The 14360-nt window shown below is 39.9% G+C and overlaps 1 protein-coding gene across 3 annotated transcripts; it reads left to right on the forward strand.

Moving 5' to 3' along the window:
* The first annotated feature begins 9010 nt into the window (after positions 1 to 9010).
* Positions 9011 to 12907, forward strand: LOC143416122 (PC-esterase domain-containing protein 1A-like). Of its 3 annotated transcripts, none has more exons than XM_076881520.1 (7): positions 9011 to 9315; positions 9590 to 9671; positions 10487 to 10566; positions 10796 to 11028; positions 11240 to 11390; positions 12178 to 12253; positions 12364 to 12907. In XM_076881520.1, the coding sequence occupies exons 1-7, from the start codon at positions 9313 to 9315 to the stop codon at positions 12498 to 12500; spliced, it is 762 nt and encodes a 253-aa protein (XP_076737635.1). In that variant the 5' UTR covers positions 9011 to 9312; the 3' UTR covers positions 12501 to 12907. The 3 variants fall into 3 exon arrangements, with proteins under 3 accessions (XP_076737635.1, XP_076737636.1, XP_076737638.1); XM_076881521.1 differs by having other exon boundaries at positions 12178 to 12229; XM_076881523.1 differs by lacking the exons at positions 12178 to 12253; positions 12364 to 12907 and adding an exon at positions 11983 to 12130 and having other exon boundaries at positions 9013 to 9315.
* The last annotated feature ends 1453 nt before the right edge of the window (positions 12908 to 14360 follow it).

A 14360-nucleotide genomic window follows, 5' to 3' on the forward strand; every position in this document is an offset into this window, starting at 1 on the left:
ACTAGTGAGAAATCAATTTTGAAGAAATTTTGAAACTTACTTTATTTTCTCATTTTTCCATTTAGCTCCTTCAAATGCACAAAACCTCATATCATCAGGACAAAGCATTGCTTTGTGATCCAACGTTACCTGATGATGACAGCAGTGATGAAGCCAGCATGGGAAGTGATGATTATGATGAAGCAGATCTAATGGAAATTGACAACTATGAAAAAGATGCCCTTTTGTGCGAAAGTGAGTCTGAAAGTGAACAAGCTATTAATATGCAATCCTGTGATGAACAACCAGAGGAAATCAATCCAGAGGAACCAGAAAGTGATTTGAACAATGGAGGTTTTGCTCTAGAAAGTTGTCTGCAGCCTGTTGACATTTCAGAAGAGATTCTCTGTTTCACTGATAACACATATTGTGTGGCTCCTGCAGAAAGAAACAATCCTGTTAGCTTCTTCAGAACTCCTCATTTGGAAGCCATGGCATTTCCTGTGCAGTTTCCTACTGGTCAGAATACACTGGATGAAAAGAGACTTCTTAAACTCACACCGAGTGCTTACTTCAAGTCAAGGCTTTTCAACATTGATGCAAGATTTGCTAAAGACACAAATTACCTGTTTTTCTCACAGTTTGTCACTGAAATACATTTGGCTAATTCCAGCATGACAATACAGCTAAGGAAAGGTAAAACTATGACGAAAGATGGACGCAAAATCACATCAGGAATGTTACAAAGTAAGACAGAAGTAGAGAAGCTGGTAAGAAATAAAGATGCAATCAGATTTATGCAGCCACTCAGAGGAACTCCAGCTTACTGGCAGAAAACTACCAAAGATGCAACTGATGACTTTCATAAGATGAAAGTCATCAGTTGTCAAAGTGCCCAAGCTTCTCAGAGAAGTCACTAGACCACAAACGGACATTTGTGAAGGAAAATAAACTGTGCTACGGGTGCTTAAAGGTGGGCCACAATGCCAGAGACTGTCGTCATCGCCACAAATGTGACACTTGCAAAGGACGACACCCCACCTGTTTACACAATGAGAGTCACATGGCAAATGAAAGGCCTCAGAGCTCTACAAACGTCGCTTCAACCACAGAAAATGACACCATGGCAGCCACAGCTCTGAATGTTACTAAGGTGGGTCAATCAGGTAGTACCTCCATGATTGTTCCTGTGTGGGTTTCCACTACTCAGAGTCCATCTAAAGAGCAGCTTGTGTACGCTTTATTAGACACACAAAGTGACAACACATTTGTCAGTGAGGAGGTAACTAACCAGTTACAAGCAGCATCCCATCCAGTTAAGCTAAAACTAACCACGATGCTGGGAGTTCACATGACAGTCAAAAGCCAGAGAGTAGCAGGGTTACGTGTGAGAGGTTATAATTCAGATGTTCACATCGACCTTCCACCCTCCTACACAAAGGACTACATCCCATTTAACTATGACAACATACCCACAAATGAAACTGCAAGGCAATGGCCCCATCTGTCAGAGATCGCTGATCAGATACCCCCTCTCCTGAGTTGTGATGTTGGACTACTCATTGGATTTAACTGTCCCAGAACTCTAGCTCCAAAACAGGTTCTACTCGGAAAAGACAATGAGCCATTTGCCATACAGACAGACCTAGGGTGGAGCATTGTTGGTGGCTCATCAGAGTCAAATGAAACTGAAACAAGTCTGTGCCATAGGGTCATGGTAAAGGAAATGCCTGCTGTAACACCAATGGACATGATCAATGTTCTTGAATCAGATTTCAAGGACACAAAGGCATGTGACAAAACGGTCTCACAAGAGGATGTCGTTTTTCTGGAAAAACTTAAGGAAGGGATAAAGAAAAATGAACAAGGATACTGTGAGATGCCTCTTCCATTCAAGCAAAGGCCAAACTTACCAGACAACAAAAGGCTTGCAGAGATCAGACTGGAACACTTAAGGAGAAGGTTGAACAAGGATGAGAACTACAAAAATGATTATGTTGCATACATGAATGACATAATTGAAAGAGGAGACGTGGAAGAAGTACACAACGAAGGAACACAAGGTGAACAATGGTACATCCCCCATCATGGGATTTACCACCCCAAAAAGCCCACAAAACTGCGTGTCGTATTTGACTGTTCAGCCAAACACAATGGAACAAGTCTCAATGATCATCTCCTCCAAGGGCCAGACTTAATAAACAATCTGACTGGCATTCTCTTGAGATTCCGGCAACATCCTATTGCCTTAATGTGCGATATAGAAAAGATGTTCCACCAGTTCCACGTCAGTGAGAGGGACCGGGACTATCTACGTTTCCTCTGGTGGAAAAACGGTGATACAAGCACACAACCTCAAACATACAGAATGAAGGTACACCTTTTTGGTGCGTCATCATCTCCAGGCTGTGCAAATTATGGACTGAAGTACTTAGCCAAAGAGCACTGCCACTCGCACCCAGCAGGTTCACAGTTCATTGAGAAAGACTTTTATGTCGACGATGGAGTTACGAGCACAAACACAGTGAAAGAAGCAATGCAGTTGGCACAAGAAGCCAGAGAAATCTGCCGCAAAGGTAACCTGCGTCTCCACAAGTTTGTTTCTAACAATCACACTGTTTTGCAAAGTATACCTGCATCAGAGTGTGCTGTAAATATTAACATAAGAGACTTGACATTCAAAGACATGCCACAAGAAAGAGCACTAGGCATCCAGTGGAGCATTGAAAAGGACTGTTTCAAATTTGACAACACACTGAAAGTCCAGCCAGCCACACGCAGAGGTATTCTATCCACTGTCGCGTCAATCTACGACCCACTTGGATTTTTAGCGCCATATGTGCTGAATGGAAAGAAAATCTTGCAAGAAATGTGTCAGCATGGTGTCGGGTGGGACGACCCCATACCTAATGCACTCAAGCCAAGGTGGGTGAGTTGGCAAAGTGACTTTGTAAATCTAGACAAGCTAAACATACCTCGCTGTTACCTGCCTGCTAACTTTGGTGAAACTAAAGAAATAGAGTTGCACCACTTTTCAGATGCAAGCTCAAGTGGTTATGGACAATGTAGCTATCTGAGGGCAAAGAACGCTAAAGGTGAAGTTCACTGCTCTCTGGTAATAGCAAAGGCTCGAGTTTCTCCAACTAAACTGACCACAATCCCCAGACTTGAACTAACAGCAGCTGTAGTTTCAGTCTCAGTCAGCAACATGTTACGGGAAGAACTGTGTTATGGTGCAAAGGAGTACTTCTGGACTGATTCAAAGGTGGTGCTGGGCTACATAAACAATGATGCACGTCGTTTCCACACCTTTGTAGCTAACAGGGTTCAGAGGATCAGGGAAAGTACAAGCCCTCAGCAGTGGTTTTACGTGCCATCAGAACTGAATCCAGCTGACGGTGCTTCGAGAGGTGTAACTGTCAATGAGTTAAATAAGTCTATCTGGTTCACTGGCCCCTCCTTTTTGTGGAAAAATGAACTGCCCACAGCACAACCTGTTGAGCTGGATCTGACCATAGGAGATCCAGAAGTCAGAAAAGTACAGACAATGTTAACTAAAGTCACAGACACTGTAAGTCTTGCTGAATGTCTAAGTAAGTTCTCCTCCTGGTCCAAAGCAATTAAAGCTGTAGCACGTCTCATAAGAAGGGCTAGACACATCAAGTCAAATGCATCAGCTACAGTGAGTGAGCAGAAAAATGCTGAACTTGTGATCATTCGACGTGTACAAAGTCAAGCGTATGAACAGGAAATAAAACAGCTGAAGAAAGGAGAACAGCTCCCACATCATAACAAACTGTTTAAACTGGACATTTTCATGGATACAGATGGTCTCCTCAAGGTGGGAGGGAGACTCCAGCATGCAACGAGTGACACCTTCAAACACCCGATCGTGATCCCAAAAGAACATTGTACAGCCAAACTCATAATATCTCACTGTCATGACAAAGTAAAACACCAAGGAAAGGGATTCACCATAAATGAAATCAGATCCAGTGGCTACTGGATTCCTGGAATGAGTAAAACAGTTGCCTCATTCATCCGACAATGTGTGATCTGCCGCAGACTCCGCAAAGCTCCAGAGGGTCAGAGGATGAGTGACCTACCTCCACATCGCTTAGAGCCCTCTCCTCCCTTCACACACTGTGGCATGGACTGTTTTGGTCCATTTGTGACAACTGAGGGAAGAAAACAACACAAACGGTATGGACTCCTACTTACTTGCTTTTGTTCTCGTGCCATTCACATTGAGTTCTTAGAGGACTTGTCTACTGATGCATTTATTAATGCATTAAGATGTTTCATTTCAATCAGAGGTGCAGTTCGACACATCCAATGTGACCAGGGAACGAACTTTGTTGGTGCTCAGAATGAGTTTAAAGCAGCTTTAAATGAGCTAGACACTCAGAGACTAAATACATACTTGACTGAAAAACAATGTGACTTTGTGATGAACGCACCCCATGCTAGTCATGCAGGGGGAGTGTGGGAACGTCAGATAAAGACTGTCAGAAGTGTGCTGAATACCACTCTGTCACTGGCTCACGACAGACTCAATGATGCTTCATTACGGACGTTATTCTACGAAGCCATGGCTATAGTCAATAGCAGACCCTTGACTATAGATAACTTGAATAACCCCAACAGCCTGGAACCGCTCACGCCCAATCATCTGCTGCACATGAAATCCAATGCACCGTTGCCCCCACCTGGTGCCTTTTCAAATGAGGACCTGTACAGCAAGAAGAGGTGGCGCCGCTTGCAGTTCCTTGCAGAGCAGTTCTGGAGCCGCTGGAGATGAGAATACATTCACAACATCATTTCAAGGCAAAAGTGGCACTCACCAAAGAGGAATCTAAAAGTAGGTGATGTTGTGTTGGAAATGGATGAACTGGCACCCAGAGGGGAATGGAGACTTGCAAGAGTTGTAGAGACTGTCAGTGGAAAAGATGGACTTGTGCGAAGGGTAAAGATCTCACTTGGAGAAAAGAGACTCAATAATAAAGGTCAACGCTCTACTAAACTATCAGTTGTTGAGCGTCCAGTACAAAAACTTGTATTGTTGTTAGAAAGTTCCTAAGGTAACTCCTACATGGGTTATTTTGTTTGGGAAAATTATTCATTTTGGTTCTTATGTAAACCAATTATTCGTAATTTTGGTGGGAGTGTAAATAACCCTGAATGCCTTTCTTTGCACCTTATTTTGGCACTCATTCCTGTTTTCTACTACCAACTTCCTGTCCGTGTGTAGAAGCTTTTATTTTGATGGGACGATTTCCTGTAAAACAGTTTTTGGCGCAGTTTTCAGCAGCAGTCGCGGGAGTTTAGAAAAGTGATGGCTTAACGGAGCCTATGGTGATTTCTTTTGTCATTAGCAGCCCCCTTGATAGAGGCACAAGGTATGGTTATGATGTAAATAAGGAGACGTTTAGATGTTTTTGTGACAGTCGCTACATTTGTTAAATGTTACGTTGAAACGAACTTCATGTTATAAGGTTTACGATTGTAAGAGTGTGGATTATTTTGCTTACACGCTGTTTCTGTGTATACATCCCCAGCTCTTACGGTGAGATTGATGGTTTACTGCCATTAAACCTTCAAAACGTCATCAGTAAAGTGTCATCCTTCATTCGGGGGGGTTCGCTACACACACTATTGAGATCCTGTTTCTCTTTAAACTTTATTCTTATAGTTGCTCCGCGTTTTTCGGCACTTAACTACTCCCTCAGTTTTCAGCCGATTTTCTCCGTTCAAACTCTAAACTGTTCTGCTCTTTCTGCTAATTCCAGCTATATCTTTTGGTGTTTATTGCTATTATACTATTTAAAATATTACACTTTTTTCCTTTAATTTGTCCCATTGAAATGAATGGGAAACTTCCACAATTCTGCTAAAACTTTCTTGTCTTTGAAACTTAACTACTGCCTCATACTTTGACCTAGAAACTCCATTCAAACTTTAAAATGTTCTCAAATGATTGGGCTATTCCTGTGTGATTCAGCTTTTTCATATCTGTTACCGTTTTCATGTAATGACTCTTTAAGTTTTCAGTTGCAACTTTGTGATTTTTCAGAAAATACATGCGTTGCTATGGTTGCTATGCAATTAACTCCCAGTGCACACTCGTCTGTTCTGAATTTTCTCTTCATGTCTGAACAACTCCTTGCTACTCACTCAATTTCCACTCAACTTCCACAAATTATACATCAAAACGTAGGTATTTTTGCTGGCTTTAAGTAGAGCTGGGCGATATAAGATTTTTTCATATCACGATATGTTTTTTTCATTTCAGGCGATAACGATATCTATCACGATATAAGCCAAATAACTATATTTGTAAGATTTAAATGTGCCGTTGCCCACAAGTAAAATGTGAAATAATCAGCAGCTTGTTTTTATTTAAATATTTATTTCCCATAATAAGTTCAACAGGGTAGATGTACTTAAGGAACATGAGACTTTTTCAGATAAATAAAGGCAAATATTGCAAACTACACAAAAGGCAGCCGCTAAAGCGTTTAAGTTTCAAAATAGAACAAACGAAACAGACTAAATTGTCAATTCCACTTAGAAACAAAATATTAATTCTAAAAATAAATCTTAGTTTGTTTTACAGAAGAACAGACAAAACTGACTAACTTTTGTCAATATCAAATAAACTGAGAACTAAAAGGAAATTCTCAATCTCTCCTTGTTGTATAGCTTAGCTTTTCAAACAGTTTTAACAGTTACTTTAGTCTGACAAAAGCCGAATGACGAATTAGCGCTTCCAGTCAGAGACTGAGGCTCCGTCCACACGTACACGGGTATTTTTGAAAACGGGTTTCAACTTTTTCAGCTTTTTTCAGCAGATTTTCTCTTCATGTCCAAACAACTTCTTGCTACTCGCTCAATTTCCACTCAACTTCCACAAATTATACATCAAAACGTAGGTATTTTTGCTGGCTTTCAGGAAATGTCACTATCATTGTTGTGGGAGTTACAGATTTTTTGCAAATCTCCTCAGAGCAACAATAAGTCTCAAAACTCTCCATTGAAAGTCAATGGAGAGTTTATTCAAAATCATCGCTGGATTTCTCTAATGAGAGGCATTTTCAAATTGTCATATCTCCTTAACGAAGCGAAATTAAGACATGAGGCTTGTCCCGATATATCTTCAGACACTCCTGATGCTCACAATTCAAGAATTATTTTCTCACCTATTACCGTTCTGAGATGAGTTAGACTTGTTTGAGGGTAGGAAATTTGTCCCTCGCTCAGATTTCTTCAGATTTCAAACTCTGGAAATGAGGGACTTTTTTCTCTCATCATATCTTTTTGATGGATTTCCACAGAGCCCTGAAAATTTCCATGACTGTTCACCAAAGCCTGCTGTTTCTTACGGTGAAAGAACGATTTTGATGCTCCATATAGATTTAGAGTTACCAAAGGTTGTTTGAGGGCAAGTCAAGGCAGTTTTTGCTTCGCCTCTACTCAGTTACAGTGTATTACAAGTCATATATCTTTAATAATTTATATTTTATCTCTGAATTATGAAGACCTGAAGATTTCCCCCATCTCTTCTGAACAAAACGATGTCTGAATGAACGTTCTAGTCTCTACGGTTAGGAAATTATGGCCATTTGTTCGAGGGGAATCCTGAATGTCAGAAATACACTGAAGAAAACACACCTCTCTCTGTGTCTGTGTGTGTAAGGGCTGACTACAGCAGGTGCAGCTAATTTAACTGACCTACATATACCAAGCCCAGACTCTCAACAGCTCCTGTTCCCTTTACTGTCTGTGTATGTGTGTCTGTGTATCAATATTTCTCCTATGTTTAAGTATTACTCCTCAATCATAGTATTTCTGCTAAAGCAAAGTACTTCTACTACATCTTAGTACTTCTGCTAAATCATAGTATTTCTGCTAAATCATAGTATTTTTGCAAAAATCATGGTATTTGTGCAAAATCATGGTTTTGGGGCCAAATCATAATATTTCTGTTATTTTATAATATATGTGCTGAATATATTATACGTGCCAAATCATAGTATTTACCCCAAATTATAGTATTTATGCCAAATTACAGTATTTCTGCTAAAACGCAGAAATAGTACCTTTTAGCAGGAATTTCTACCAAAAGATAGTACTGCTGCTAAATCAGAGTATTTCTGCTAAACCAGAGTATTCCTGCCAAATCATAGTATTTGTACTGAAACATAGTACTTCTGCCCAATCATAGTATTTGTACTAAATGATAGTACTTGTGCCAAATCATAGTATTTGTGCCAAAGCATCGTATTTGTATGGAGTCATTGTATTTCTTCTAAATCATAGTATTTCAAGCAAATCTCAGTAGTTGTTGTTAAAACGCAGTATTTCGTCACTTGGATGAGTGACAAAACGTTTCTCCAACTGAAAATGTCCAGATGAACAGAATCAACCTTTTGGGATTTACTTACCTGGATGATTAAGCACGCATCAAGACGTTATTTTATTAAAAATTTTAAAATGTTAGCAGCACAAACAAGCATTTTTGCAGCACAAACCAGCACAAACGTTTGACATCAATTTTGTTTGATTCCATTAATATGGGGGGGCTGGTTGACCTCTAGAAATTTTTGTTAATATCTTTAAAATAATAGCGGCACAAACAAAAATTTCTGCAGCACAAACCAGCACAAATGTAGCACAAACGTTTGATACCACTTTTGTTGGATTTGAAGAAGGTGGGGGGGGGGGGGCAACTTCACTCACATAAAACCTTGGGCCAGCTAGTGTTATCACAGTAAAGGCATTGTTTTTGAAGTAGGAAATGGCTTAACAGGCACAAGAAGAGGCGTGGTTGTAATTCCATATGTGCACGTATATTTAAAAAAAAAACAAAAAAACAAAACAATTCATATTGTTAATTTTTAAAAATCTTTTTTTTAAAAGCATCTAATACCTCTCTAATATTAAATTAATTTTTTTAAAAATTTATTAAGTAATTTCTTTTTTATTTTAAAATTAGTGTCGACCCATTAAGGTAGTGCACAGTCGTTAAAAGCACCATTTAATTGGCGACACCTGCAGTTTGGGGGTGTGCTTGAAACTCCGGAGTGAAATATTTGTAATATTTTTTTTTTTTAAATTCACACCAACTTTAAACTTTTAAAACACTAAGTGGTTGAGGAGGCTGTCGCAACTTCGGGTCTTGAAACTAAAAACTTAGTGGCGCAAGAGCCACTTCAGAGGAAATTTGGCTAACGCTAGCTAAACGCTAGCTAAGCTGGTTGAAAAATAACACCAACACATATAGCATTTACAAGGGGCTGGAATTAGTGGTACAGTTTGCATCTAAACTCAAAAATGGTAAGTGTTTATTACATAAGTGATTTTAAGCCAACAGAAAAATAGCCAGCTATTTTATTTATTTTTTAACCACTGTTGGTCATTAGTAAGCTAATGTTATTGCGAGAAGCTTGGAAGTATGGTAGAGAAACTCTGATGTCCGGTCAATATCTCATCTGGAAAAACTACCTCACCTTTGAGTTTACACATTTAGGCATTTTTAGTGGAAAGTATTTATGACCGCAATTTGAGCCCATAGAAAGACGCAACAGTGTTTGACTTTGTAATTTAACAGCGGGAGATCATGAAGAGTGTGAGCCACCTGCAGGCCAGCCAGCTGCTCCATAACAAGTTCATGGTGGTGTTGGGAGACTCCAGTGAGTAGCTGGCTGACAAAATTAATGAATCGGTATTTACATTATCTTGTGCATTTATACTTAAGGTGTTCTTGTTTGCCCAACGTTGACTGTTTTGTGAATAAACTGTATGTACCGTTCACATCCACTTCATTAGGTTCAGTTTGGTTGTGCTGGAATTGATACCCGTTTACCTTCATAAATAACATAGGCTAGTTCTTCATGACATTTGTTCAAGTTCAAATAATGGCATCAGACACGCAGATTTGTGTGTGGCATCTTTATTATACAAGAGTGTGGTAACCATATCTGTTCACTGTGATCATAGGGATGAACATGGTCAGTAACTACACTCAGGTATGTTGCAGTGTATTTGCAAATATGTGTAATTTAATGGGGCAGCACTAAAATTACCCCAGATGAGTGTTTTGCCACAACCAGGTTAAATTGTTCACCCAATCCAGGATGGATCCATGTTTTCATGTTGTTAACCCTATGAAAACTCAATGTTCTAAGCCCTAAATTCTGACCTTATTCAATGTATCCTGTGCCCCAGTGTCAACTGCTGTCATCAAGACATTTTTATCCAGAAGTCTTGTATATATTTTTCCCTTTCTAAACCATTCTCTGGCTCAAATAGATGGTAGTAATCAAGTTCAGTTTATCAGCAATTTCTAAAATGCTAAAACCAGCCCATTTTCTGCTAAGTGATGAATTAAATATTAAAGTGCACTTGGAAAGGTGTGCCCAATGAAAGGACTACTATCGAATCTGTATAATGTAATGTACTAATCTATGGGGACTACTTCTAATCTATCATTTTATTTCTTCCTCAGTTCAGCGGGCAGTGTACAAGGATCTTGTTCTGCTGGTACAAAAAGAGAAATATCTTTCCTTGAGACAACTGCGGAGCAAGGCAAGGGCTAAAATTTACCAGTTTTATACACTGATACAAAAAAGCGTGCAGGGTGTATAACCATGTGCATGCTACCAGTTAAAACCTCAGCTAACTTATGCAATATAAAGTTTGTAATCATGCCACTGGTGTCATTTAAATTGTAATGTAAAAAAATGGGTGTATTTGAATGACGTGCTTTATATCTGTTCACCTCCTCGTTTGTGTTGTCCTCACACTTCTTCTTTAGGGTGAGATGAGCTTCGAACAGGACTGCCTGGTGGAAGGGGGCTGTCTGGGTCAAATGCACAACGGCACAGAGTACAAGGAAGTTCGACAGTTTCAGTCCGCCCACCATCTGGTCCGTTTTTACTTAGTGACGCGTATCTGTTCTCGCTACATGAAGAGCATCCTGGAGGACTTCCGCCATGGTTTGAAACCAGATGTGGTTTTTGTTAACTCCTGTGTTTGGGATATTTCAAGGTGAGTATATTGCGTAACTATTAATAAGGCTGTTGATTTGATTTCATTAAAGAGATAATGTGAGATGAGTCAGAAGTGAGAGTGATGGAGTTTTTTGTGTGCATCTATCAGTTCAGAAGAATCATAGCACAACGTTTTGTTTTCCCAATTGAATTCCTCCCACTGTAGTGATTTTTGTTCTTCCTGTTTATGTCTGCACTGGGTGTTCTAGATACAGTTGCAGCTGGGTTGATGACTACAAGGAGAACCTTCATAGGTTCTTCGACGAGCTGCGTGAGGCTCTGCCAGAGGAAACGCTGGTTGTGTGGAACCTCACCATGCCCTTAGGAGAGAGGATCAAAGGCGGTTTCCTGGTGCCTGAGGTCCGTTAGCAAGTCCCATTTATATTATGATTTAACACTAATCTGATCGTGTTAAACACATTGCATGTCAAAAGTCTCTTGTCATCTGGGGAAAGCTGATCTAAAAAATTTGCATAAGCCATGTGCCTGTAGTGGATAATGTGATGCCACTGTCCTCTCAGCCAAGTGCTTTTAGAGGCTGAGTAACAGCAGAAATCGAATAGCATTAACATCTGAAACCCCAAGGGTCATTTCTATTTGAAATGACATGCCCAAAATTAATAGTATATTGGATATGTCAGTATTTCTTTGTTTATTCAGAGTTGTAATTGCAATCTTGGTATCAAAATAAAGCTTTTGAGACTTCATCAGAGGTGTAACTATTACAGCAGATGCTACTGTGTCAAAGTGGGGATGCCTAAATTTCTTTTATAAATTTTAATAAATATATTATGGTGCGATCTGTAGTTTTTTTTTGAGTTTTTTTTAAATACTTACTTTATAAATTAAGTATTTAAAAAATTATTAAATTATTAAATTATTTAAAAATTATTTAATTTTTTTTATTTTACCATCTTCTGTTTTGAGCCTTAAAGCCCCTTATTTGCCTCAGATTGAGCACAAGGCACCCCAGTTGCGCTACGATGTGATTGAAGCCAACTTCTACAGTGGAACTCTGGCCGATGTCTATGGGATGGATGTGTTGGACCTCCATTTCCAGTTCAGATTCTCACTGCACCATTGAATGAAGGACAGAGTCCACTGGAACGCAGTTGCTCATCGCAAGATAACTTCTCTTCTGTTACAGCACGCTGCAGAGGCCTGGGGTGTGATATTGCCCTGTCCTGTGACTGTCTATGGTGAAAGGAAGTCAGGAGTCGCACGTACATGCAGGAAAATATTTTGCACTTCTAGGATAAAATGTGGTTTGTTGGTGTCTAAGCTTTCTGCAGGGTTTGAACTTCACCTTTTTTCTCCCCTTTTTTGGGTGTAGATCACACGGAGGTTGCTGAGGAACAGCCAACCTATAACAGTGCCTATTCATCCTATTCATCCTGCTCCAGTTCCACCACCTTCTTCATCACGGTACTACCTGAACGGATAAATATATTTAGAAATACTTTAATTTGAATAATTGATTTTTCGGGGACCAATTTCGAAAGAAGATCAGATATCGTGTTTCCCAAAGTGCAAAGTTGACGCTTTCCGAGTGTGCCCGATCTCGCGTATTCCTAAATTTTAGTCATTGTAATTTTTTAAGGGGCAAGTTGAGGATTTCCACTTGTTTACACTCCAGTGTGTGCGGTGATACCCCTAATTCTGCTTTCAGGGTGTGTCTCCATGTAGTTCAGAAGCGAGAGTTGATACCAAATGCTTGTTGAAATCTAAAGTTTTCGTTTTACTTTTGCCTGAAGTTCGACAGGGAGCAGCTCTGTATGTTTCAATTCCGCTGTAGGGCGCTTTAGTTTGGAAACTGAAAGCATTTTTGTGCAGAGATGGAATGTAACAGCCTTTTCAAAATAAAAACACAAACAAGAGGAGCTCTTTGCTGTATTTACTGTATTTTTCAAAAGCAGGTTTTTATATACATTTTCTTGCTTTGGTCGTGGATGTTTTTTATGCCTAAAAGAAAAAGCAAATACTCCACTGATATGGGTTTAGAATTCAATTGCAGTTTTAGTCTGCAACAGAGATTTAGATTGATCTGAATACACTGTTTGTTTCTTGAAATCTGATCAACAGTTCATGAAAACTTGCCTAACCAGTCCTTCATTGACCTACAGCGTAAACCCAGTGTTAACCATTCCTCGCCGTCAGTCCCCTGACCGTGGTCGGGAGACACGAGGGGAGATGCTTCCTCCAGGGCCGAAGTTTGTCCTCCTTCGGGGTTAACTCCCTTCACTTTTGTGGAGTAGTGAGGCAGACAGAAATCAGCCGAGGCACCGGAGAGTACTGAAGAGATGAGGCTTTAATAACAGTACTGCACACTGCATAGCCTGTAGCCCGTTAGAACGCTGCTCCCGGTCGTCCTCTCTACCCATGACACACTCTCTCACTCTCTTTTCCCTCTTTCGCTCCCCGCGTTTCCTTCACGCGCATGATTGAGTGCTTGAACAAAGGCCATTCAGCCGCGGGCTTTACACTCTTGCCCGACACGGATATATGAAGAATGAAGGAGCTCTCCGGGGAAACGTAGTGCGCCTGTGGACTCAGCTTGACCACCTGTTGAAGGTAGTTTGATACCATGGCTAATTCTAGCATCACCGCATGTAGCCCCGCTGTTCTAAGAAAATATTACCCAGCTGAACTAGCTAGCAACGGTTTTTGTAAGTTAATGTGCTCTTCACGAATAAAGCTTCAAGCAGCTCAGACTATTAGAACCAGCTACACTTACACAATGTGAGATCAGTGCCTGCAACCTACAGCCTAACTCGTGCCTAAAATGCTGTCTGGAAACACATCCTTCCACATGTCACCACATTACTTTATGATACTTAGAGTTAAAAGAACGATGACAGGGCGAAATAACACAATAGCTGTCAATTCTCTCATTCCTTATATTATCTCCAGTCTTAGCAGAGGGCAGTGACACTATTATTCTAACCGGCAAAAGTTTATTCTATTCATCTTATGTACCTTTTTTGGATGAGTGACAAAATGTTTCTCCCACTAAAAAAAGATAAGACTTGATGAACAGAATCAACTTTTTAAGATTTCCTTACCTGGATGATTGAGCATACATCAATACACTTATTGATTTAAGTTCATAAGTGTGTGCAAACATTTCTTGCCTCTTGATTTAAATTTCTGAATGTAAAAAGTGAATGCATTTAAAGCAGGAACTGCACACCTAGCCATCAAAAGGTTGGTGAACTTAGGGTACTCATCCTACTGTAGGGTCCTGTTAAAAAAAATCACACAAGCATCACATCACCTCTGGTTATATTTTGTAAATTACAATCATACACTATACATTCCAGTCATCCACTA

Source organism: Maylandia zebra, unplaced genomic scaffold (genome assembly GCF_041146795.1).
Source record: "Maylandia zebra isolate NMK-2024a unplaced genomic scaffold, Mzebra_GT3a scaffold12, whole genome shotgun sequence".
In the NCBI taxonomy this organism is placed as follows: domain Eukaryota; kingdom Metazoa; phylum Chordata; class Actinopteri; order Cichliformes; family Cichlidae; genus Maylandia; species Maylandia zebra.